This window comes from Podarcis cretensis (genome assembly GCF_951804945.1).
Source record: "Podarcis cretensis genome assembly, chromosome: 4".
Classification (NCBI taxonomy): Eukaryota; Metazoa; Chordata; class Lepidosauria; order Squamata; family Lacertidae; genus Podarcis; species Podarcis cretensis.
Window position 1 is genome coordinate 42909221 of NC_137173.1, and position 27023 is coordinate 42936243.

The 27023-nt window shown below is 42.8% G+C and overlaps 1 protein-coding gene and 1 long non-coding RNA gene across 7 annotated transcripts; one reads left to right on the forward strand and one right to left on the reverse strand.

Annotated features, from left to right (window-relative positions):
* Nucleotides 1-421: 421 nt before the first annotated feature.
* GJA5 (gap junction protein alpha 5) lies at nucleotides 422-18689 on the reverse strand. 3 transcript variants are annotated; one of them, XM_079974849.1, is made up of 2 exons: nucleotides 18254-18689; nucleotides 422-4858 (listed from the first exon to the last, which is right to left on the reverse strand). In XM_079974849.1, exon 2 carries the CDS (start codon nucleotides 4831-4833, stop codon nucleotides 3724-3726), a length of 1110 nt encoding a protein of 369 aa, XP_079830975.1. In that variant the 5' UTR covers nucleotides 4834-4858; nucleotides 18254-18689; the 3' UTR covers nucleotides 422-3723. The 3 variants fall into 3 exon arrangements, with proteins under 3 accessions (XP_079830975.1, XP_079830974.1, XP_079830976.1); XM_079974848.1 differs by lacking the exon at nucleotides 18254-18689 and adding an exon at nucleotides 12405-12896; XM_079974850.1 differs by lacking the exon at nucleotides 18254-18689 and adding an exon at nucleotides 11800-11822.
* LOC307215532 lies at nucleotides 16667-25445 on the forward strand. 4 transcript variants are annotated; one of them, XR_013838542.1, is made up of 5 exons: nucleotides 16667-16769; nucleotides 17639-17719; nucleotides 18779-18828; nucleotides 22658-22779; nucleotides 24836-25445. It is a non-coding gene; the product is annotated as an uncharacterized lncRNA (long non-coding RNA). The 4 variants fall into 4 exon arrangements; XR_013838543.1 differs by lacking the exon at nucleotides 18779-18828; XR_013838544.1 differs by lacking the exons at nucleotides 22658-22779; nucleotides 24836-25445 and adding an exon at nucleotides 21728-21859.
* Nucleotides 25446-27023: the final 1578 nt, after the last annotated feature.

Sequence of the window (27023 nt, forward strand, 5' to 3'; positions counted from 1 at the left end):
GACAGGAAAGACCCATAGTTGTCTTCTGCTCTCTGTCTTTGGGTCTACCCTGAATATAATGATAAGTCAATGAGCCTGTGCTTGGGATATACCTTAGAATTATACTGATATGTTTTCCAATTCATTTCTGCTTGCATGCTATGAAATGCTAGAGCTGTTTAGCAAAATGGAAGAAAGGTTTGACGACATGGTCTCTGGACATAGGGATTTTTACTATAATAAACTGCTGTGTTAATGCAGAAAACTAACCAGGCTAACTTGCTGGAATTTCCTCCTACCAAATACAAGGCCTTTCTAGTAGTTACAATTTTTGAAGGTCAGAATACGGGGCCACAATTCATCCACTGTGTGAAGCTTTATTATGTAGCATTTAAAATTTTCCCATACTGGCTTTGTTGAGAGCAGACACAAATCAGAGAAGTTGTAGTCCAAACTTTATTAGGACAAAACAAAGCATAGTTTTGAAACTTCTTTAAAAGAGAACATGCATCTTCCCACCCTCCTTCTTGAAATATGGAGAAATCAGGGACCATAAAGGAAGCAAATGTTAATTAAGCACAGGATTTTGTTTCTCATCCACCCTTCTATCACAAATACATCCTTGTGCTTGTTCTCTCTGCTCAAAATAAGGTGGTGGGATGCAACATTAATTCAGTAAACACATGTTTTTGAAAGGGTAGCAGAACACATTACTATTTGGAAACTAGATCCTCCTGAAAGAGGATGACAAAAATTCCCTTATCTGAGTTTTGTGATAAACAAACTGATCCCCCTTATTCCTGGGTGTTGTCTGAGCAGTCTACAAGGTTAGTGGTGTTTGCTATCTTGAGCATCTAGTCTAAACTGTAAGGTGTTGGTGTAGGATGGAACTGAGTATTTTTCTAGTTTCTTTAAGAATAAGTGTCAGCCATGCTTGACACTCCATCAGTAGATAATATTCCCTCTCTTAAGAGGTCACGTGAGGGCAAAGTTGAAGTGAACTTGCAAGACAGTGAAGGCTTTGCATGACTGAATGATGTTTATAGGTCTTGTGAGGCTCCTCAGGGGCCTTTGGCGTCCCAAGTGTATGAAACTGGTCCTGGTCACTCATGGAGCATGAAGACCAGACACAACCACTCCAGAAGGAGACGCTATAAGGAAACGTATCATTCTAATTAACTCATGAGAAGTTAATTTCTTGTAGCTCTGATTAGACTTGCATCAGTGCTAGAGGCTGTAGAAATTGCTTGGGCCTGATTCCTGACCGCTGCACCTATAAGGTGGGTGCCTCATGATTCCCTTGCCCTCCTCCTCCAGCTGCCAAAACTATTTGGCTTTTCTAGTTCTCAGCTTCTTCTGCCAGTGCTTCCTGCTCAGCTAATTGAGTACAGAAATGGTTTAGAGCTCTCTAGAAATGATGTTGAAATTCTGGTGGCCATGTACCCTACTTCACTGAGAATAGTCATCTGTATGAAGGTCTGCCAACCTTCTGTTTGAAGGCCTGTCTGGTCCAAGCAGTGGAGGTTGGTTCATTAGGGCAAATGGGGCTAGCCTTCTTACTTATATCCAGTCCAGGGGGCGGCCCTTCCTGTCAGCTTCGTTCTTCTTAGGCTCAGTGTTGCCCTTGCAGAACTCAGCAGGGAGGAGCATGGGGACAAGACTAGAATTAGTTGACTCTGCCTGTCATTGGCTCTGGCTCCACCTACTGAGGGGCTCCCTGCCTTCACCCTACCATTTTCAATGTTGACCCACTACCACCACTGGATCCAGGTCCAGTTTAAAGTTAAAAAACCAAAAGAAGGGAGAGCAGATGCCTTGAAGGTGGCTGTGATAGTTAACATTTGAACAGAAAACCGAGCAGGCACACAGACTTCCCCACTAAAGTGAGATGTAGCTCTGGTCCACACTTGTGTTTGTCCTGCTCTTTACTGCTGAATTAGAGCAAACATCAATTGGGTTTTCTGCAGATTGATGTTTGCTCCAATTCAGTGGTGAAGAGTGGGTTTTCTCGGAGCAAATGGAAAATTGCTCGGACCAGTGTCTAGAGAGCATGAGAAAACCTCTTGGACCTGTGCTTCCTAGGCACCGGGACAAGCAGAAGTGTGGATGAACCCAAAGTGTACTACTACCAATTAAAGGAATCAGTTCTAAATTTGCATCTCTCTATAAATTAACATACACAAAGTTTATGCGAATTCACATCCTCTTGGCTCCTGTTTCTTGGTGAAACATTTCCTCTCCTTTGTGCATACAAGAGGCCATTCTAGTTGGAATGGTCCTCTTAGCCCTTGCATTCTCTACTTTTGATCCTGAGTGTATTCTTGCCTGATCATTTTTTAAAAAAACAAACAAACAAGCACACACATCACCGCTAAATTTAAAAGTAAGAATGGATTAAAAAGAGTACAAATTTTTAAAAACTACAAAATATGAATGTGCTTCCCCACACTGGGTTGCTTCTCATTAAAGTATTATTTCTCATTATTAGAAATAAAGCATTGTTTCTTCATGTTTCTCATTGAAGTATCATTTTCCATGGGAAATATTGTTTCCATTGAGTAAATATTTCTGTTGAAACAACTCTAATAAGTCTATTCAGTTACTGTCATACAGAGCTAGTCTTTATCTAGGAGGCTATTCAAATTCTAAAGTAGTTATATACAGACATATCAAAAATTCAAGTAGAATTCATTGCACATTTACTTGGCATAAGTTGGGCAAGCTGGAATAGTATGTGGGGTCCAGTGGAAAGATGAGAATGAAAGACCACTTTATTTTTCACTTTTCCAGGAAAAGGGAAGCTGCCCCATGGCGTGCTTGCAAAATGTCTGAAAATGATGCTAGAAGGGAAGTGGAGAAGTGGAAGAGCAGAGGCTCATAGTCATCAGGTCAGTGCTGCATATAAGAAACCAGTCTCATCTGGGAAGTAAATTTTTAGCTCAGCAAGTCAGTGTCTCTGCTTTATTTGAGAGGAGAGAAATAGTGGATGTCACAATCAATGGCACCTCCCTATTAAATAGCAGTGTGTTAGGGTCTGATAGTTTAGGTATTTGTCCAAAATAGCAACTGAAGCCACTGCAAATTGAAACCATCATAAATCCAATCAAGAAATCCAGGGATTTATAGTGATATAGGGATTTATGAAAGGGCTTGAGACTTCCACTAAAGATGCCACCGTCTCGGTAGTGGCACCTGCCCTGTGGAACGCCCTCCCATCAGATGTCGAGGAAATAAACAACTATCTGACTTTTAGAAGATATCTGAAGGCAGCCCTGTTTAGGGAAGTTTTTAATGTTTGAAGTTTTATTCCATTTTTAGTGTTCTGTTGGGAGCCGCCCAGAGTGGCTGTGGAGGCCCAGCCAGATGGGCAGGGTATAAATAATAAAATGATTATTTTTATTATTATCACTCCTGCATTCTTTGGAAAAATCAGAATGAATTTACTGGTTTAAGTGTAGAGAGATATCCACTCAAACTATACATCAGCTTCAGTCCTCTCTCTAGTAACCAAAGCTTATTTTAGTATTTGTTTTGAAATAGATCACTCTCCTTTCTGACTGTATGTTAACAAACTCAAATAATGAAATAAGCTTTGACATAAACTTTTTGCAATATGCCAGGCCATTCACTTAATGAGTTGAACTGGCTGATTGGACCCCAGACTGCCAGGGTTTCAAAATCTACACTGCAAGTTTTTGTCACATCAGAGAGTCTTCCCTTCCTGCTGCCCCCACAGAACACAATTCACACCGACAGGTCATCAGAGCGAGCCTTACTGCTGGCGCGGCTGGTTTTGCTGAGCCTACGTTTGTCGTGGAAGTAGCCATTGGGAATCAGGGTGGGTGTGGAGCTATTGGCGGCCTCTGAAGTCTGAGAATAGTTAACTTGGATAAATGGAGCTTCCCTGTCTACGTCGTCTTGGTTGTGAACCCTCTCCGTTGCAAAATTGGCAGTGTTCTGCTGAGAGGCCATTTTGTTGCTGAAGGGACTGATAAATTTTCCACCAGGGTTGGCTAAACACTGATTAAAATCTGGAGGAGGGGTACAGCTTTGGGTCATCTTTGCTTGAGGGTCTGTTTCCAGTTTGCTGGCGACTGGGCTGGGGCTGCATTTGTAAGAAGGGGAGAACTTCTGCTTGGCTTTCTTCCATCCCAAGTGATATAGTTCAGCCAGGCTTAAGAACAGGGAAAGTGCTGCTACGGCCAGCATGAAAATGATAAAGATGTTCTTCTCAGTTGGCCGAGAGACATAGCAGTTGACTGGATGGGGGCAAGGCTTCCGTTGACAGATATAGAGCGTCTCAAGGAAGATTCCATACAGCATGTATTGCCCAATGATGAATGCTACCTCCATGGTGGTACGGATTAAAATGCTACAGACGTAGGTGTTCAACAAAGTGCCTTGAAGAATGATCCTCCCACTTGGCTCATCCCAGCAGGACAGCTCCGCCTTCTCGGGCGTTTGGTACTCCTGCTGGTGGAAAGAATCTCCCTTACTCTGCATTGCTGTTGACGCTTCTTTGGCCTCCTTTAGCTTCCTCTTCTCCTCCATGCGCACTGTGTGCATTGCATGTCCCATGTACAGCAGGGAAGGGGTGGAGACAAAGATGATCTGGAGGACCCAGTACCTGATGTGGGAGATGGGGAAAGCTTTGTCGTAGCAGACGTTCTCGCAACCTGGTTGCCGGGTGTCACACATGAAGTCGGACTGTTCATCTCCCCACGAAGACTCTGCGGCTGTGCCCAGGACAAGCATCCGGAAGATAAAGAGCACGGTCAGCCAGACTTTCCCCACCACTGTGGAATGCTTGTGGACTTCCTCCAGGAATTCTCCTAGGAAGCTCCAGTCACCCATTTTGGCTCAGCAGAGAGACTGGCCTCTGAGGGATAGAGAGAGAGAGAGAGAGAGAGAGAGAGAGAGAGAGAGAGAGAGTGTCTTACTGGTATAATCTTATTTATGCATAAAAGTATTTCTGTACAGTGGTACCTCGGGTTACATATGCTTCAGGTTACATACGCTTCAGGTTACAGACTCCGCTAACCCAGAAATAGTGCTTCAGGTTAAGAACTTTGCTTCAGGACGAGAACAGAAATTATGCTTTGGCGGCACGGCGGCAGCAGGAGGCCCCATTAGCTAAAGTGGTACCTCAGGTTAAGAACAGTTTCAGGTTAAGTACGGACCTCCGGAACGAATTAAGTACTTAAGCTGAGGTACCACTGTACTTCCATATCATCTCATATCAGGGCGGTGTACAATGTTACAACATATAACACCGTTTTTTAAAAAAATTAAAAATGCAAATAATTGCCAATAAATAGTACTTCCTTTGTAGATAGAGTGGCATTTAAAAGGCTCCAAAACTGCCACAAAAGCAACTGTGGAAGCAGATAAAGGCAACTTTTGTGTGTGTAGATAAAGCATTATACCACTTCATTGTAGTATACTGAAGTAGGATGACTAAGTCAAAGTACTTCTGGAAAATTGAAAAATGTGTCACTTGGTCTCAGCACCACCAATTCATATTTTGCCCCACTGTGTTATTTTAGTTGTTTAATCTAGCAAAGAAATTGATTAACAATATAATAATCCTAGGGACGCAGGTGGCGCTGTGGGTTAAAGCCTCAGCGCCTAGGGCTTGCCGATCGAAAGGTCGGCGGTTCGAATCCCTGCGGTGGGGTGCGCTCCCGCTGCTCGGTCCCAGCGCCTGCCAACCTAGCAGTTCGAAAGCACCTCCGGGTGCAAGTAGATAAATAGGGACCGCTTACTGGCGGGAAGGTAAATGGCGTTTCCGTGTGCGGCTCTGGCTCTGGCTCTGGCTCTGGCCAGAGCAGCGATGTCACGCTGGCCACGTGACCCGGAAGTGTCTCCGGACAGCGCTGGCCCCTGGCCTCTTAAGTGAGATGGGCGCACAACCCCAGAGTCTGTCAAGACTGGCCTGTACGGGCAGGGGTACCTTTACCTTTACCTATAATAATCCTAAGCATGTCTACTTAGAAACAGGTCACATTGAATCCAGGGGCGAGTACTCCCCAAAAAAGTAGGCAGTGGATTGCAGCCTAAAGCTTGCAGTTCTGCTTTTTTAATACATCAAAGCACCTCTGTAAGCATATCACAAGTACTCTCAGCCACCTTGCATGGGACCACTCGTTCCTAAGTCTTTGGTCATACACCCATGCCTGTCTACCATGAACTCACTGTGCGATGACCTCATTTAACCTAGTAGCCAAACTCTCCAGTGTTTCCATTCACCACACCTCTACTTAAGTATCTATTTCCCTTCCTCAAAACAGTCCCATTATAAGTTGGGCAGCAGAACACAACTTTGAGTGAGCGAATGCTGTTCATTTGAGAGCGGGCGCCTACACATCTGGATGTTGCAGTTGACATCCCTATGGCACTGTTTCTTTGAGATCACCCAGCTATAAAAACCTTTTGTAACCTTCTTTCAGAGGAGGGAAGTTTTCCCTTCCTTGTTTTCATGGCCATAACTTCCTTTCGCTTGTGGTATCACATGCACTGAATGAGAGGGAAGACAGAGACACCGTACTCCATTACTCTTTGCTCCAGACAAAGCAGCCTCCTTGACAAGCAAATAATAGCGAAACAGTTTAAAGAATTCCCTGTTATGAGGTGGGCAGGCCATTCCACCCATGTGAGCTTCTGCTTCAGAGAACTCTCTTTGTATGAACTTCTGTTATTTGCTGTGGGGAAGCCAAGAATCCTTCACTTAAAACACACACACACAGAAACCTTGGAGGCCTAGCTAAAATTGGATCTGCAGGGATATAAATAGCAGACCTCAACAGCCAGCACTATGTTTTCCCACAAGAAAGGTGACCAAAGACTGTTAGCCCTACACATGAGGGTTAGTGATTAAATGTATTTTTTTAATGCATGGCCATTTCCCTTCGATATGTTACATGGAAATCTGTTGGCTGGTGCAAATTTGAATGAAAATCTGTATGGCCAATATAAATTGGGAAACTTGACTTTTGAGGTTTGATCTCAGTATACGTTGGACCCTTTCCATATAGATCTCCATTAGGAAATGAAATCCCCTTGCAATGGGGAAAAGGGCCTATATGAGTCTGTATTCAGGACTTTCTCTGTCAAATGCTTCTTGTGATGGGTGCTGAAGTTGTGATGGGTGAAATTAAGATATTACAATATTCACTGCACAAAAGGAATGCTTGAAGCTAAGCCCATCTAGTATGGATATTCTTTAACAAGGATGTCTGTTCTAAAGGAAAACATTGATGCTGTTTGCTTTTGGTGCCTTTTAGATGTTATAGCAGTGGCTTTGGAATAGTTTTTCCATAGCTTCATCCCATGGTGTGGTTGTAACATTTAACGGTATGGCACCATGCAATCGGGGCCAATTGTGTTGGTTCCTGATTCTGGTTCAGCTACAATCATATATGAAGGATTTGCACAAATGGCCCCACCTATGCAGTGCTGAGCTTTTAAACATTATGACAATCTTTCTCACACTTTGGTCCCCATATGTTGTTGGACTACAACTCCCATCATCCCTAGCTAGCAGTGATGGGACTTGTAGTCCAACCACATATGGGGACCCAAGGCTGAAAAAGGCTGCATTATGGCCACATTGTAGGATGAACCTCATGGAAGAATAACTTCATATCTGGAAGTTAAATACTGAAAGGACTTTTACTGTGTTGGCACCCATGCTAGAAATTTCTCCCAAGGCAACTTTGCCTAGTGCCTTTAAACTTTGAAGTATCAAGAAAAGGTTTTTCCAGTGTGAAAGTGTGAAATGGTTTTTGTAAGTGCCTTGAGAGCTTCTGCCCCAAAGTGGGACATAAATCTTTCAAATAGACACATACATTTTAATTGAAATAAAAAGTGAATCCCAGGGATGACTTACAGCAGGGCAATCAAAAATCAATGCAGCATTCAACATTATGTTGCTGCATTTTAAAACTGTACCAAATAAACGACATACTTAACAATAATCAATCTAGAACTCACCCTACAAAGGTAAAGGGAGAGGGGGAAAAGACGCTAGTTGTCTTTGAGATGCTCTGAAATTTCAGAGAGTCTTCTGACTCATCATTAAAGTGCTGTAAGAGTCTCTGTTGTTTTGCTACACATTGCCCTCTGAGACCACAGAGTTTACTGTAAAACAATTGAATTGGAAAGTATACTCCAAAAGCTTCCCTCCATGTTTTTGAATGCTGTGAATATACTGAGTTGAAGGACTGCAAGCAAAGGATAATGCTAAGTGGCATTATCATACCTTGGGTGTGAGTGTGCTGAATGCTGCTGCACAGATGGGCGTTTTACTTCGTATCTTTATCAGCGAGTTCAAAGCTGACTGAACTGGCATGTAACAAAGCATGTAAATCTTATGTCTGGTACTAAATTGGGAGGTGTTGGATACGCCAGCGAGGACAGCCAAATAATACGGATGAACCTAGGAAGATTAAGAAATACTGTATTGACATAGTCTTGAGTGTGGTGGAAAGAGAAGACTACAGCTTCATTTTTCAGGCTGAATTGTGGTGCAGTCAGTAAAAGGGAGATTGCTTTTATTTGTTTATTTAAGTAGACACAGGGAACAACATGGATAAATGCCTCGTAGCAAAAACTTAGCATGATACTGGTCTAAAGAAGGACGTCATACAGCTTTCTCAGCATTATATGGAACATCTGAATTTTGCACAGATGCATCACAAGCTGTATTTCTTGAATTCCATGGTGCTTGGCTCCACTGTTTACTCTACCCCCTTCCAGTCTCTTTTCATGTACGTGTGCGTATGTGTGTGAGAGAGAGAATATCTAACTGCGGGTAACACTCCATGCATCACAGTGGGCTTTAGTTCACAAAAGCTTCTGCCATGACTTCTGTGTGAGTTTTAAGGCACCATGTGTTCACTGGCTTGCTGAATCAATGGTGTTTAGTTTATCTTTTTTACTAGAACCTCAAGATTCATCAATTGGAGTTCATGGTTTGGGTGCAAAACAGTGGCTCAAGAGGCCAAGTAAATTACCTATGAGTGCAATGGCCTGTATATACGTAAGTACAAATCTAGTTCACTACAGATCAGGGATTCTAACTATCTAATTTAGGGTGGGGTAGGTAAGGTATTGTAACTTGTACTGGGAGACAGGAAATCCTTACATTGCAAATTATCCAGCAATCTACCAATAGATCCTGACCTTCCTTTCTCCCATACCTGTTCTAGTAGACAAATGGACAGATATTTCTTACTGACATGGGACAATATGTCCACATTCTAACCTACATACAAATTAGCTAGAAAGGGGAAACATAACATAATCCAGAGGGGGCTGGGCTTTTAATTTTTATGGGAGCAAATTAATCAAACACATTTTTGAGCAGTTTTGTTTTTCAGTAGATATTCATCCAATATTTAAATATTGGAGCTTTTTATTTTTAAAAGTCTCCTTTGAAAAGGAGGAAAAATCAATTTACTACTTTTTCTTTTTGGTTCTCTGATGAGATCTTTTGGTCTGTTCTTGATCCCCACTGCTCACGTAACTGCTCATCCGTTCTTTCTTTCAAGTGCCGTGATGACACAAAGGAGACAAGGACAGCGGAGGAGAGTATGTGAAATCAGCCTACAGGCCAAAGAGTAAGGAGCTGGAAGAGGAATGATTGCCTGTGCTGGTATGCTTCAGATTCCTTCCAACCGAGTACTGACATTCCCAAGGGCAAAGTACAGGGATAAAATAATATGTATGTGATAAAAATAATGCATAACTTGCTTGCAACAGTGAGAATACTTTGCATAGTTCCCAAGAGACTGTGGATTCAGAATCTCACCATTCTGAACTCTGAACCCTTAGGAATTGTCTCACCATAGGAAAATCCAGAGAGAAGACACTGGGGCAGCTGAGACTGTTCAGTTTGGTGTCTGATTGGTTTTATATATAGTGCATCACCCAGAATTTGCTAATATAGGAACTGCTACAAAGAGGAGCCATGTAATATTATTTGTGCTAGAACCATAACCAGGGAAAGAAACAGCTATCTGATTTTTCAAAGACATCTGAAAGCAGCCCTGTATAGGGAAGTTTAAAACGTTTGATGTCTTACTGTGTTTTAGTTTGTTGGAAGCTGCCTCGAGTGATTGGGGCAACCCTGCCAGATGGGCTGCATCATCATCATCACCACCACCACATCTGGACAGGCAAACATACTCCTCTGCTGCTGCAGCCTCTGGTGCAATGTAAAATGTTGAGTACCAAGCATGAAATAGCCTGATCAAGTATGTGCAGTTGAGAGCCAGTGTGGTGTAGTGTTTAGAGTGCTGGACTAGGACCCGGGAGACCAGGGTTCGAATCCCAACTCAGCCATGAAACTCACTGGGTGACCTTGGGCCAGCCGCTCAATCTCAGCCTAACCTACCTCACAGGGTTGTTGTGAGGAGAAAATGAGGAGGAGAAGTATGCAGACCACCTTGAGCTCCACGGAGGGAAGGTGGAGAATAAATGTAATAATAAACAACAAACATGCAAACAAACACCTCCCATGTGCTGCTTAGGGTTTTGTACAAAGGCTGAGGGGAAAAGAGTTCAAATATGCAATGCCATACAGCAGTCGTGAGCCTACCACTAACTATACCTAATGTACCTCACGGAGCAAGTCTAGTACTTGTGGTCTGTTAACTGGAATGAAATCGGACACATTCCAAGTGAAAGCACAAGTTCGTGATGATAGTATTTGGGGATCAATCCTGATGGAATGGTCCCTTTTATTTTCCCTGACTGAACTGGTGAGGGTAAAGAGGGCCTCAATTTTTCCAGAGACCTAACGTACATGGACTGACATGCAAATATCTACACATAGATACATTAAATAGGCGTGGGATAATATATCCCCTCCCTAAAATTAGTGTATTGTCAGACTTCATTGCCACCACTAAAATATTCTTTTTATATAATATTTTTTCTTAGTTTTCAATTGCAGTCCAATAATAGCCTCATTATTTTTAAAAAACCCAATTTATAATGCACTTGTTAATACCAATCGTTCAAATACCGAATTATATAATTTAGCTAAAGAGCCGCCCCCCGCAAGCTAGATTTGATGGTTTGACGATTTTCTTTATTTCTGTGTTCCAAAATCTTATTAATTTCAATTACATTCGTAATCATTTTATTCACTTCATAAATAATAACGGACGAGTCAGCTCTAAGTCTCCATAATAAATCTTTTGCAAAATAGAGCTTCCCTTTCTTTTTCCTTTTTCGGCACACACAATTCTGTTTGATGCTATAGTCCATATTTATAATCAAATTTATTCCATACTTGCTTGTATAAATATAATTTGAACTAACATTCAGAGGACGGTTGCCGAATCATAAATGTAGAGAAGACATTCCCCTCCCCCCACCAAATGAAGTCTTCTCTCAAGTTCACACCTTAAAGTCCTTGCAGTTGGTTTGTTCCACAGTTTGTGATCTCATCTCTTTTATATGCGCCTGTACTTTAGTCCAATTAAGCTCTAATTAGCAGGAGAACCTCTGCTTCTTAATGGTGTTGTTGGAGGGGTTTTGCCAGGCAAAGTGCTTTTACACTCAGTGCCTCCCTGCCCCCCACATTCCATGCCGGAGCGAGAGCCAGGTACCAAGACGAACTGCGAGTGAAGCCCATTCCTTTCCTTGAGGGGGGGGGGAATTTGCAAGGATAATTACCCTCAATCATCCTCGTTTTTCCTTCACCAATAATCTCCCGCTGTCTTGGAGGCTGCCTCCGTTAAGTCAGAACAGACCTGGAAGCCACCCCTAAAATATTCTTATTTAGATCAGGCTGTTTAGCAGCACACTTACCTGGGAGTAAGCTCCAAGGAATGCAATGGAACTGCTTCTGAGTAGAGTATGTATAAGATAGTGCTGTCAATTTTACTATGCATGTAATGAAGAGCAAATATTCTACAAAATGCGCACATACAAAAAAGAAACAATGTAAAGCTTCCAACTATATCTAGCAAGAAGAATCCAGCCATATGACAGCAAATTTCATCTCTAGTGGTTATAGGTTTCTGCAGTTATCAGATAGCCTTCTCAGCAACAAGAATCCATTTAAATTAAATAGCATCAAACTCTCTCTAGGCATTAAAGCTTTCTTTAGTTATCAGATATCAGTGTCAAATGAAAAAGCTGAACTAACAGGAAAGCATAAACGGCTTACTGTTTAGGAGATAATAAAAACTAACAAGGACAACATTCATAAGGACGTGAACTTTCTCACATTAGATGGACACTATTAAACAAGGAAAAATACTCCAAAAGTATATAAACAGAGAGAATGTGGCTGCCTCACTTCAGATTTCTGATGGTTCTTATTATTGCTTGTTTTAAATTTAAAGAAAACCAGTTCCAAATTCTTACTCCCTGAACTTCCCGCAGTTTGTCACATTGACCATTTTACTCACCTGAATGGCCTCTTGTCTTTAAACGACTTGTTGTTCTGTTACTTCGTGTAGAGTCTTACCATGGAGTCTTTGGACTTTTTAACCATCTTCCCACTGCTTTCTTTTTCCTCCTTTCCTTCACCTGTGGTTTCTCACACCCCCTTTGTATCTCCTTCCTCTATGTATACCCTCTTCCCTCCTCTCCCTTTGTCTTTCTCACCCCTCCCCTAGTCACTGTTCTAGAAAAAGGAGTCATTTTATAGGTTTCCTCCACCCCTTGTCCGCTTTCCTCCGAGGTCTTCCCCTTGTTTCTGCAGGCCTGCGATGCTGACTGTTGCTCTTCTCACTTGTCAGGAGAGACAAGCGCTGCACACCAAGCACTCTTCAAATAACAGGTCACTATCAAGCTTTCCTTGAAAGTCAGGAACAGTGATGCCCCTTCTGCAACCAGAGCTCTCTGAAGGCAGTTTTACCCACTCAAGAAGGGAAAGGGTTAGGGTTGAGGGGCGGAGGCAGGCTGTCCCTTGTTGATTCTGGAAAGCACAACCAATCAAAGCATAATTCCTAATGTTCTGAGATTCCCTTATTCTGACAAGAATACTTTCCAGCAAGCCTGGTTTGCGGGGGGGGGGGGGGGGAGCAGAGGAAATACGCATGTACATAAATCAACATTTGTGCATGGGTCAAAAGTTAAAAATAGAAGGAGCGGGTTCTGGACCGTGTTTGCAACACGAACAGCCTATTGAGAAGAACGTAGAGAGTGACCCAGCATCAATATCAAAGCTTCAGAGGAGAGCAAGAGCTTTGCTACAGATGATAGTGCCAACTGAGGGATGTTACCTGTAGTAAACAGGTTTTACTTAGGCTTGGTGTGTGCTAGGAAGAGTGAACCACACTTCAGTGTGTGGCATGCCCTCCATTTTGGATGAAATATTGTCCTTTGTTGACTTTGAGACTCCCACCCTGTCCTCTTTTTCACTTCTGTCCGTCAAACTTTAAATGGTGAGATATTCCCCACAGTGTGGGAAATGTGAGGGGTATGTCTGAAGTTATTCTCATATGTGTGGCTTCTAATAAAACATACATTGTTCTGCCATTATGAGTGTTATGTTCTCTGCCTAAAATGAGAAGGCAGTCAGAGGAGATCGTCACAGCAGCCATGAAGTCCTGAGCCACCCCAGAGCCAGTCGCCTCAGTGTGGATGTTGAAGTCCCCTAGAACCAGCAGTCTGCGAGTCCTCAACACTGCTTCTGAGACCACAGTGAGGTGGGCGGTAAACCAGCAGAATTCCCAATCTGTCCCGATTTCACAACACCAGAAACACACACACTAGATCCCTCCCCCACCTGACTGGATAGAGGGCCTGGAGAGACAGAGAGAATTTCTATAGACCACAGCAACTTCCCCTCTCTGACCCTCAAGTCTGGCCTGATGCCGTACCATATACCCAGGTGGGCACAGCTGGGTGGGACCAACTCCACCCTCTTCATCCACCCAGGTCTTGGTGATACAAGCCAGATTGGCCTCCACAATCATGGATAAAGGAGGTATTTATATGGCAGCTTCCAACAGTGAGATATGCATAAAGTGGCTCACAACATAATAAATTGGTGTATTATTTAATGCAAACACTGAAAGGGGGAGGTTGGGGGAAGAAAGCAATATTGTTGCTGTGTGAAACGGCCAGTTGTAGCTACATTAGCCATGCATCTCAACTGGCACCCCTCAACTGTGAACCTGCACGCTGCCTTCTCTTGGAATTGCAACACTGAATTTTTTAAATGATCTTCACTTCAACTATGTCGGACATTATGAAATTGCACTCAGTTCTTACACAGCTCTACACAAATCAATCAATGTGATGCTATGTGCTTAAAAGGTGTGTGTGTGTGTGTGTGTGTGTGTGTGAAGGGTGTCTGTGTCATAGAATGGTGAAAAAGTATCTTTAGCCAATATGCAGAAAAAGACTGGAATATCTTTTTCTTGCTGTGGTTTGTTTGTGTGATTTGGAATGGGGAATATGGTGCGGTACTTTACCCTTTCCCTGCCTGCCAGTTTCCTGCTCCAGATCTCTCCCCAAGCATCTTTTACTCCCCAAACTCCAAGTCTGTGTTTATGCTTGGAGACCCCATTGCAGAGGCTAATGGGGAAAAGTTTGGAGTGGGGAAAACCGTGGGTGATAAAAGAGTTAAGCACCCTCTCCACTTTGTGATCAGCTTCAATTTGGCCAGAGAAAGCTAACTTTCTTGTGAAGCTCTCCCCTACTCCATATCTATTGTTAATAAACATTTATATGGAACGTGCAGTTTGTCCCTTTGCAGCAAGGAAAGAAATGCATTGTCTCAAGGAGGATGTCTTTTACAAATGCAAATAATACTTAAATATGCATTTGATTTTTAGGCTCAGAGAAGAACCTGTGGAGTCATGACACATGCTTATTCAAAAGCCCATGTATAATGCAAGAGTATGAGCTCTTTTTGACTTGTAGATAAAAGAGCAGCAAAGCAAAGCATGACCATCCATTGCATTATTCTACACATTTAGTTTGATAGACTGGCCCAGACCATTCAGTCATTGCTAGAGGTAGAGAGAAAGCCCCAAACTGTAATGGATTTCATGATGATGTGATGACAGCAAGGAGGAGACACATTAGGTGCAGATTGCCTAAACCATGGTGATGTCATGTAATATGTACAAACATTCCAACTGTCTTGGGGAAAGTTCACAGTAATAGCTTGCAGCTTCAGTTTGGCTGGAGAAAGCTCTCGTCGATCCTGGGGCTGGACAGGAGGGCCTAGGCAGGGAGAATGCAGTCTAGAAAGCTGAATGTGGAGAGTTTTCAGGAGGCAGATGGGCTAAGGAGTAGATGGTAAGCCTAGGGTCCAGATGGGGCTGAGCTGAAGAAGGGAAGGAACTGAACTGAAAAAACAAGAACCTCAGAAGAGAGTAGGTGGAAGAAGATGAAGCCTGCAAAAAAGTCAGGGAACTGGGGAAGCAACTGTAGAAAAACATTCCAAGGCCTAAATATAGAAAGAGCTATGGGGAGGGCAGGGGGAGATGGAGGGAAGGGAGAGATGAATCTGCTGGCCAGGCTCTATAATGTAAAGAACACATATATATCTTGGAGAATGGCAGTGGTAGAGCATCTTACATGCAGAAAGCGTCAGGTTCAATCAGGTTTAGCGTAGATTGACCAAGAAACTTTATACTGTTTCTTACCATTTGTTCAAAAGGGAGGTCTCTGGAACCTCTGAAGACAGGATTATTATTCACAGAGAGCTGTCAAGATTGTTGCAAAGACAAAATAGGAACTTTCCTTACGTGCTGCCCTGAGCAGATTGCAGGAATAGTAGCAGACCTTTGTGACATACTGATAATACTGCACAACAATAAATACATTGCACTTTCTACCTTTCTGAAGAGTAAGCTATGAATGGAAGAAAGTGGCTGGCGCAGTGAACTAAGGGAAAGTGTGAAGAAAGGGTATTCACTACCCATCTCCTTTGGGGAAGAGCCAGAGCTCAGTGGTGGGTCACATGTTTTGCATGTGTAAGGTTCAAGGTTGAGTCCCTGGCATCTCCAGGAAAGGCTGAAACCATGGAAAGCAATCGCTAATTGGTCTATAGACAGTATTGAGCTAGAAGGGAAGCGGGTGGTGCTGTGGTCTAAACCACTGAGCCTCTTGGGCTTGCTGATCGGAAGGTCGGCGGTTCAAATCCCTGCGACAGGATGAGCTTCCATTGCTCTGTCCCAGCTTCTGTCAACCTAGCAGTTTGAAAGCATACCAGCGCAAGTACATCAGGGGTTGGCATGTGAGGGGGGGGAGGCTTGTGAGTGGTGGGCAGGCAGCACGCCGTTGCCCCGTGCTCCTGGGTTGCTCTCGGGGCGGGGGGGGGGGGGGAGGTGGGGAGCCACGCTGCTTTGCTGGTGGAATAAGGTCCCAAATATAAGCCACACTTAAACTTTTCACAATTGGAATTTGGGGGGAAAGTGTGGGTTATATATGGGCCATTACGGTATGTGATGAAATTTTATGTGAAAATTGTGTAAATCAGAGAAAGAGAGAGAGAGAGAGAAAGATTTATATTTTTTGCCCTGACATGCATCACTTTGTGGTCATTTTACTCCTCATTAACTCAGTTTGGAGAGGCCCGTTAACCTGTGGGTATAAGACAGCTGTTTGTCTCTACTGAAAATGAACTTTATTCATTGCTAAGGACTGCAGTAGCTATGGGGCTATCCACATTTGGAAAACACAAACAGTCTCTGGCCTTCTATACCCCTCAGCCTGAACTTCTGCAAAGGATTTCCTACTGGACAGCTCAGCTGACCTGAATAGCTGAGAGAACTGAGAAGTGGGAGTCTTGCTAAAATGAACAAATTAAGGTGAGAACATTGTGCATGAAGGGCTTGCCCTTCCATGTGCTTGCATGCATAATTCTTTCCTGTTTCTTCACCCATTCAGCCGAAGTTAGAAGCCAGGAAGAATTACAGATTTTTATTTTTTTCAAAGAAAACAAACCCACTCGAAAATGTATTTTAGCACGAAATGATCAGTTTAAGGACAAGCTCTGTAAGACAGATGTAAAAACAAAGACTACAAGGCTGAAAGCATTAAAATTAAATTACTCAACTGTACAGAGATTTTTCTTTTTTAAAATGTGAATTTTGATTGTCTTTCCTTCATAGCTCTCCACTGTGACTTAAAAAATGTCAAAATCTGGGAAATACTCAAAATTTAAATTTTACCTCAAATGGTGACATCTGAAATTCAGAAATGAAATCTGAGATCATCATTCAATTTTCAGGAGTATGGTCGATTTCATTAACGAATATGATGTAAATAAAGTTTCTATATTCTGTTCCATGTGACCTATGCTATCAACTATTGATTGCTACAGCCTGTCCAGTATCATATTTAACGCTGATTTCATGTCGGCTGCTGCATTTCAGATGCTGTCAAGTGATGACAGCTTCTGCACATCAGCCATTAAAACTTGAAAAAATGCTAACTACTTCATGTCAACTGTCACAGATTGTCCACTTATGTGCATTGAACCTTATGCAGCATTTTAATTTAATTTTATGCTTATACTCCAGTAACTGTTTGAGGCATTTGATTCTGAATAGACATAATAGAAGCATTCCTTTGCATAGATCACTTCTGGAGATTAAATCCTATAACTTTAGATTCGTCGTCATTATCTTCATATTATTCTCCACTTATATACCTTAACAGCCTTCCTCTCCCACAGCCACAATAAATCAAGGCAATCAGTCCACTCAGAGGTACAACTGGTAAAAGGGGAAATAAGACCATCCTGTTTGCATAATGGGTAAGAAACAAAAAATCTAGTTTGCAAAGTGGCAAACCAAAGGAAATTATCTTTCCTTAAAGTAAGGACTTCCCCGATGTGAACTTTGTATTAGCTACTGCAAAAAAATTCAGTACTTGTAGCTATTTTGCACATTCTTTATGCTTTTTCCCCTTGTTATCCGCCAACATTCATTCAGTTAAAGCTGCAATTCTGTGCACAGTTGAATGTAAACTTCACTAAATGCATTGTGACTTACTACCGAGTCAGAGAGGAATTCCTTTCTCCCCGCCATCCCAGAGCAGAAAGTGTGATTTGGGATGATGTGTGATTTGGGCAGCACATCATCTTGAATCAATAAAATCTGCTCAAACCTCATTAAACAAAAGAATTTCAGTGTAAGACCCCAAAAAGAACCTACAAAATATACTCCCCCCCCCATTCATTTTATCAGGTTTTCGATAGACAGAGGTAGGGGCACAAAAATAGACGGATGAAGAGGTTTCTACTAATAATTTAGCTTTGGGGTTGATCTTTGGACTTGCAGGAACATACCTTCTCTGCTTGTATATCCAGGAGGGGTCCTTGTCTGATGGAGGACTCTTCAGATTGGATAAACAAATTTCAGAAGAGTGTCAGAGCAGCATGTCTTCTTATCAGGCAGCTGCCAGGAGGTTCCCAAAAAACCTGAAGGAAGCAGGCTGTAGGGTCTCCTAGCTTCTGAGTGCCGTGTGACATGCCTCAGCAGCTGTCGGGCTCCTATAGAGTCATCGTGGTGGATTGGGTTATAAATGTGGTCCCAAGAAGGCTTTATTGTAAGCAGTGACTTGGCTCTAGCCGAGCACTTCCTCTGCCTCCCAGCCTCTCTATTTTTAATGAAGGAATCTGGGGCTATCGCAAAGGAAGTCAAATTGTTTTAGGAAAACAATAGCAAAGTAACTAAACGTTTATTGGTTTCCTCCCTTGGGGTCTGCGATGGAGTTGTCAATTGGATTGAAAAGATGGACGTATTGTTTGTTTAAAAGACTTAATTCACTGGACTAAATCAATCTAGCTTATGTCATTTTTTTTATTTTAAAGAGCGAGATCGTAGACTGATATGGAAGTGAAGCAGCAGCTTAAAAGTGCAAGTAAGATTTGACCGTTAAGCTATGCTTTTTAGAGTTTATGGTTATGAAAGGATTGGCTTGTATCCAACAAAATTGTTCCATTAGCACAAGGACTTCTGCCTGTGGAACTAGAATTCTTCTCCCTCTCCTGCTCCAGGGGGTTGGGGGAACCACCCCCAAAAAGGTTGGGGGTATGTTAGAGAACAAAGGGAGAGGAGAAGAAGAAGAAGGAGTCCTGTTGTGCAGGCAGAAGTCCTTGTGCCAATGGGATGACTTCATTGGAGCCAACCTGTTGCCTCTAGACCTAAGTGTCGAACTCTCCCTAATACTTACTGTCCCTGCAATGTTTCCCCACTTGAGTCATTCCATGTTAAGTCTAGGCTTGGACCCCAAATACCTGATGCCACCAGCTTTGCCAGCCTTCCCACATCTTAAGACAAACTTGGACAACCTGATGACCTCCAGATGTTTTGGACTATGATTCTTATCACCCCCAGCCAGTCCAACTGTGCTGGCTAGCTGGGGCTGGCAGGAGTTGCAGTCAAGAACATCTGGAGGGCACCAGTTTTGCCAAGGCCATTTTAAGATCTTTAGAAGAGGCTCTAAGGAGTACCTTCAGAGCGGGGGGGGGGCAAACTTTAGGCATCTTGGATTTAGGGTGACTTTTACTCAAACCTCAAGATGTACCAACCATAGCCAGATACACTATCCTAGAATTAAGGAACAGGATGTGTTGAGAATGTGCTGAGCCCAGGAATTTGTTTTCTCTATCAGAAGGGAGCCCACAGTCCTGCCACCTTTTGCTAAACAATTGGGAGTCGGAATGCTTGCTGATCTACTGCACATCACTTGGAGATCTACTAGTTGATCCCAATATACCTTCTGCCCATCCATTTGTTTGCTATATGATTGTTCTGGGATACCCTAGACAAGAGCAGATTTTATTGCTAGATATGTCTTGCACAACTTGCAATGGTGTGTTGCATAAAGGTACCCAGAGAAAATATTCACGGGTTTAGATGTGGAACACATGAATAAGATGTATATGTTTTTATTGTGCCTAAACCCTGTTTATGGAAATGCCTCATTTGTAGATGATCCCCCATTACATTTTTTTAAATAAAAAAATTACTAAACAAAAACTTCCACAAGTGAACTTCTGAAATGTCCATTTGTGATTGGGAATAGTTTTGCATTGGCAAGTTGACAGATTTGTGTAAAAGGGAACCTCCTGTTTGTAAACAAGCGTTCTGTCTATTGTGACAGCGAGTAGACTGCTCCAAAGTGCTGTGCCCTCAAGAAATTGTTACCAGTCAGAGTATATCACGGGAGTCCTGGAAATGGCTGTTTCCACAAAGCTGCCAGCTGAGAAGCCATCGGCACTTTGGAATGCTAAACCTTACCGGGCTCGCTTCTGGAACATCTGGTGAAGGAGTCTTTTTCGAGACTACCTGCCAGCCTGCCCATTTGCTACCTAAATGAACATCGCCTCCAGAGCCAGGAGTGCCAGGAGCAACAAGAGCTTCCACTAGATTAATATTATTCAGTTTAGATGATGAGGGACAATTGGAAGTGAATGGAATTGTCTGTACGCATAAGAAAAATACAGGCCTTTGCTGCCATAAAGCAGTTCCTGGCATCATTGGCATTCACTTTGCATCTCTGTCATCATCATCAGCAAACTCTCTCGATTTTGGGCCCACTAGATGTCCCTAAGTGTCGTATTGACTAGAATGGAGGCACCAACCCCTTCCCACCCATGTGATCTGGTATCTGCCCACTCCTTGTAGTGAATGGATTTTGGAAATGTTAGTTTCACATTTTTGATGTCTCTCTCTTTTCTTGTGTTGCTCACACATAGGGCATTCAACCTGCCCTTGACACCACATTGTCCAGCTAGCTTTGCCATCCAATAACTACATGTTGAGCATGGTTGTCAGCAAGGATTCCCTCCACATGCACATGCTTTGACCCTGCCAGTCCCAATGGGCAGAAGCCCCACTACTGATGAGAAAGATCGCCACACTCCAAGTGCCCTCAAATGAGTAATGTGTCCCTGGGGCTTCCAATCAAGCACAGCAAAGATGCAAAGTTGTGATACGAAAGTTCACGAAGAAGAAGAAGAAGAAGAAGAAGAAGAAGAAGAAGAAGAAGAAGAAGGGGAGTTTGGATTTGATATCCCGCCTTTCACTCCCTTTAAGGATTCTCAAAGTGGCTAACATTCTCCTTTCCCTTCCTCCCCCACAACAAACACTCTGTGAGGTGAGTGGGGCTGAGAGACTTCAAAGAAGTGTGACTAGCCCAAGGTCACCCAGCAGCTGCATGTGGAGGAGCGGAGACACAAACCCGGTTCCCCAGATTACGACTCCACCGCTCTTAACCACTACACCACACTGGCTGCTATGCAAACTCACACTTTCCCTCAGGATGGGATGGGCGCTTTGTTTCAGTGTTCTTGAATGGCTTGGTTGGTTGACCTGCTTATTTTGCTAGCCATCCTTGAAGCCCCAGGTGACTCGACGGCTCCATTTCTCACTTCTCCATTTCTCCATCCCCATCGTTCTGCCCGGACACTGAGGTCCAGCGCCGAGGGCCTTCTGGCGGTTCCCTCATTGCGAGAAGCAAAGCTACAGGGAACCAGGCAGAGGGCCTTCTCGGTAGTGGCGCCCGCCCTGTGGAACGCCCTCCCATCAGATGTCAAAGCGATAAATAACTATCTGACATTCAGAAGACATCTTAAGGCAGCCCTGTTCAGGGAAGTTTTTAATCTGTGATATTTTACTGTATTTTTGGTTTCTATGGAAGCTGCCCAGAGTGGCTAGGGAAACCCAGCCAGATGGGCGGGGTACAAATAATTTATTATTATTATTATTATTATTATTATTATTATTATTATTATTATTATTATTCTTGCCCCCAGACCCTTCTTTGTGCCTTTGACTGAACGTTGGAATACTGAATGTTGGAAGATTCAGGACTTCTTCATGCAACACATAATTAAAACTCTGGAGCACACTCCCACAGGAAGCAGTGATGGCCACCAACTTGGAAGGTTTTAGAAGAGGATGATGGCTGTGCCCTGCCTCTACAGTTGGAGGCTGCTGGAAACCCCAGGAGGAGAGAGTACTTTTGTGCTGTGCTCTTGCTTGCTGGTCTCCTGCAGGTAACTGGCTGGCCACTGTGAAAACAGAATGCTGGGCTCAATGGGCTACTGGCCTGATCCAGCTTGCTCCGAGCTCAGACTGCATGTTTGAAACTACTGTATTTTGTACCCAAGAGTATTCTAGCTGTGTTCTCCTTGCTGCTGCAAGGAATAAGACATGAATCAGACCTTTGGATTGAGTAAGTAAAGTTTTTAAACTTACTCAACAGTGTGTGGTCTGTTCATTGTCAGAGGGGTAGAGAGGGGGCAAGTGCTGCAAGCACACTAAATGGGATATGAAAAGGGCTCTAACAATCTATATTCCCACGTTACGCTACTGCTTAACTCTGTAACCATTTAAAACTTTGCTGGGGACTCTCTGCTGCTGGAGAGTGTGTTAAGCCCTGTGTTTTGAATCCAGGCATCCTGCCAATTTTTTTGGTTAATTACTCACATGTGGGTCACAGATCCTATTTTCCTCCCACACAAAAGGTGCAGAGGAAAATGAACCGAGTGAAAACCAAATGTCATGTAACAGCTGATTGGGTAATGTGCAGAATTAGATATGATATATGTAATTGACACATCAGAATCCTGCCATTCCTTCTCACCTTCTTCAGCCCTTTAAACTCAGCTCCTTGGAGCTTGCATCATGTTAATACTTTACCTCATGGGATGAAAAGTATCTCTATTTACTTTTCACCACAGGCCTTGACATGTCCTGAAGAGGTTTCAGCAGAGCCAGGACAAAAATATTTCTGGGGGGAAAATGGGACCAATGAGCTTGCCATGTACACGTGCTGTAACTGGATCGGTGTTCCAGGGAAAGTGTAGGTAATTTTCCTACTTGGGACATAAATATATATATTTAATGGTTCTCATAAATGTGCTCATGTAAAATGGGTGGTGTGTGTGTGTGTGTGTGCGCGTGCGCCATTATCACACAATACTTAAAGGAGGCTGTTAGAAATCCAGTTCTTCTCTGGGTTACAACTTAGAGGAGGATTTCTTTATATTTATTATTTATATTTATAAAACTTTAAATATATTTACAGAAATATACAAATATTTACAATTATTTTGTGATGTCTACCTGTACATCTATCTGTATTGATATAATAATGTGTAATTATCCATCTATATTCTTTTATTTGTTATTAGAATTTGAATGCCACATTTCAGTGTTCAAATGTCCCCAAACCACTCACATCAAAAGCACAGAACAACACAACACAATCCATTCATTCATTCTGGCCTTAATCCAAGCGAGAGTTAGGCATTCTTAAAGTCTATGCAACTTAGGTTGCCTTCAGTCAACCTACTTATGGTGCACTCATCCTGATTTGTTTGCAAAAAGTTTGCAGGAGGTTCAACAATGTTGGCTTTTTGTGATTGAGCATTTGTTCTGAATTGGTCCTAGAGAGAGTAAATGGCATTTTGTCAAGCAAATGCTACCCATTCTGCCCAGTGCATTTTCCTGTCACTTACCTTATTGTAAAACGACCGGATTTTGGGAAGTGTTTTTGTTGTTCCGAATCAACTCTAATTGTACAATTTGAATTTGCTGGGGATGACTGAATCATACCTGAAAATGGCCTGGAAGCATCCTTAAGGTGCCTAGGCAAGTGCATAACTTGGTGTTGGATTTGTGCCACCATCTGAGCCCACCCACCCCCTATCCAACTCCTGTGTACAGTATTGGTATCAACAGTATCAATCAGTATCACACTCTCCCCAGTATCAACAACAGGGGAGATTGTGGGGAAAGTGGGATTTGCCTGTTAGAAACTATTAAACAAAAAGAAGAGTTAACAGAATGGGTAGGGTGGATAAAACTGTGACTTTCACAGATTAGGAGGGTGAGGAAAAGCCCAGAGCCTGCCTTGAGGCATGATTTGGGGTATCTGCCTATTTGAGAGTGATGCATCAGTCCTGCATGTGATCCTCATATGGGCTAAGCAAAGCTTTTCGGAAAATGATTTTGTAAAGCAAAATAATTGTAAAGCAAAAAGAAATTAAACGGTTTTTCCAAAATCAAAGGGAACCACAGACTGGTTAGCACAATGCACCCAGTATTTGCAAGCTTTGTTATAATGCCAAGTATACCACGGGATGTTACAACAGAAATGGCAGTTAACATAAATTATACATGGTTTAAGAGGCAGGCGGAAGATTTTTCAGAGGAGCTTGAAAAGTGATGCCTCAAACTGTTTTCAAAGGCCTGTATTTGTTTCCCCCCTACATCCAAAAAGGAAAGAGGGCAGGCATGAAGGAAAATTGATTCTAAAATGTGGGTTGCTGTTTTTAAAATAAAAATAAGAATGACAAGTTATAATTTGACTAGCATTTGGCAATTGTTCCTTGAGCTTTCAGATGAAGGACCTAGGAGTATATTGATACATGATGGCCATGAGCACTTTTAAATCTGACTAATTTCCATGATTTTGAATTATGGTGCTGGAGGAGACTCTTGAGAGTCCCATGAACTGCAAGAAGATCAAACCTATCCATTCTGAAGGAAATCAGCCCTGAGTGCTCACTGGAAGGACAGATCGTGAAGCTGAGACTCCAATACTTTGGCCACCTCATGAGAAGAGAAGACTCCCTGGAAAAGACCCTGATGTTGGGAAAAATGGAGGGCACAAGGAGAAGGGGACGACAGAGGACGAGATGGCTGGATAGTGTTCTCGAAGCTACCAGCATGAGTTTGACCAATCTGCGGGAGGCAGTGGAAGACAGGGGTGCCTGGCGTGTTCTGGTCCATGGGGTCACGAAGAGTTGGACACGACTAAACGGCTAAACAACAACAACAATTTCTATGAGAGCATATACTTACACCCAATGGTCAATGGGTTGGGGTTTGCTGACCTCTTACTATTTCTGCAGCCTCTTCCAGATCCATCCAATCAGCATGAAATGTAGACTTTTCAGCAACTGAGAAGGAAGCCCTCTCACCCCTTGTGCTGACTGGAGCCAATCAGAGCGGAAGCAGATGAGTCAGCCATGGAGGATTGGCTCCTAGGTTCACTCTGCAAAAGGTGTGTGGGAAGAACACCAAGAAGTAGTTGTCCTGTAAGGATCCTAAGCTAAGCATTTAGGAACATTGGAAACACGGGGTGCTTCAGGAGAAGGGTGCGCAAGGTCCGTTATATGCCATGGAGCTTTGAGGGGAAACACAGCTTAAGTCACTCCAAAATAAAATATTGTGGCACTCTGATTAATTGGCCTGTTTATGTGCACAGGAAATAGTAGATCTAGCTGAAAAGCCACTCATGGAGAACTGCTTTGATGGCTGTAATGCATCCCTAGTTATTATTATTGTATAATTACAGGATTATTGTGTAATCTTGGAAGGAGGCAAGGCAGTAAGGGTGTGTGGCTGCGATGGGGCATGGCAATGGTTAATGTGAAAGGCCCCTGCACATCTGATTTTGCCACTACGCTACCACTTATACCTCTGATTTAAATAAATAGGAATAAAAAGTTGTTAAGTCAACCATACTGTGTGCGTGCGTGTGCGTGTGTGCGTGCGTGCGTGCACATCTTGGAAATGGTTCCATTCTTTGGCACTAATGAACATCTCATGCATATTTCTTGATTATTTTATTGGGCCTATCAGCTGGGGAAGAGCTCTCAATGTGCCCTGTTGACTTGTCCCCAAATTGGTAAAACTGCTGAGCACTTTCATAGTAAACAGTGCTGTGTGTCTTGTGTGTGGTTGTGGGTATGTCTTGGAATAGCGTGCTGATCTTGAAGTTGTTTGCTAAATGTTGGCTCTTCATTAACTATATAACTTGCAAAGCTTTTTAGCATGTCTCTTCTTCCATTAAAAACTCATGAATGCTACTTTGCGCTTGAGGAATGGAGCTGGAATTCACATTCATTCAGAAGTTCACAAGCGAGAATTCTGTATATCTTCTTGAAAGTCATCATACCCTTGGCTTAAAAAAAAAGTAGAAATAAATAGAAAAGAGAAATGAACCTTGCCTGTTTTTGCTGCTTTCAGAAAAGGAAATTCATTAGTCATGTGTTCTAGACATATTCTGGGAGTGATATCAAACACGCATTCTTACCAATGTTATTTTCTGCTGGTTTGAAAAGAAGCAAAGCACAGTGGTGACGTCAAACTTTACATTTAACATAATTATTTTATTATTTTATTTTCTAAAAAGACAATCAATGATGCAGGCAAATAATTAAATTCTAAACCATATTTCAGCTGAGATATTGGGCTTGCAAAATGGGCTGGGGGTCAGTTAGTGCATATATTGACCTTCAAGCCATCTCAGAAAAGGGCACCTTCAAGGGCATCTCAGAAAAGTTCTCTTCTGTAAGCTCTGCATATCTTTGGTTCCCATATGGAAGACGGACATGTTATGCTTGCATTGTTGACAGCATAATGTATAACAAGTTGCAGGGTTCCCACGGCAGGAGGTGGTGATTGCTGAACAATAGGAGTGCAATAAAGAATGGTCCTTCTAATCAATATCCTGCCCAGACACTGAGTCAAGTGGCAGTCCTGGCCTATCTAAAACATCTGTAGTGTTTGTTAGTTTTTCATTTGTTTAGTTATAACTTTCATTTTCCCGAGGCAATAAAACTCAGGGACTATCACCTCTGCGTGTTTTTCTCTCTACAGTTTTTTTCAGCTGATTCTGTCCCAGCTTCTACTGAGAGATCACAGTAGTTTGCTCTCTGACATTTTGAGCTGAATGTGATGCGATTTACAATATTGGCTATCTTCAGACATTTACCAAAGCGGGTCAGGTAAAGTGGTAGAGAGGAATGTACTAGCCTTGCCACCCAGTAGCTGATGGTGTGGTGGCATGCTGTCACTCACCTGACCTCCAGCTGGCTGGCTACATCACTGTCCTTATGGGGAGGCAGAGGGGAAGTAGTGAGGTTGGCCTGGTGCAAACATGGCCTGGTGCTCCTACAGCCTCAGACCCTCGTACCTATGGGACCTCCTCTCCTGGTATGCCCCACAGAGGACCTTAAGGTCCACAAATAACAACACTTTGGAGGTCCCAAGCCGTAAGGTGGTTAGACTGGTCTCAACTAGGGCCAGGGCCTT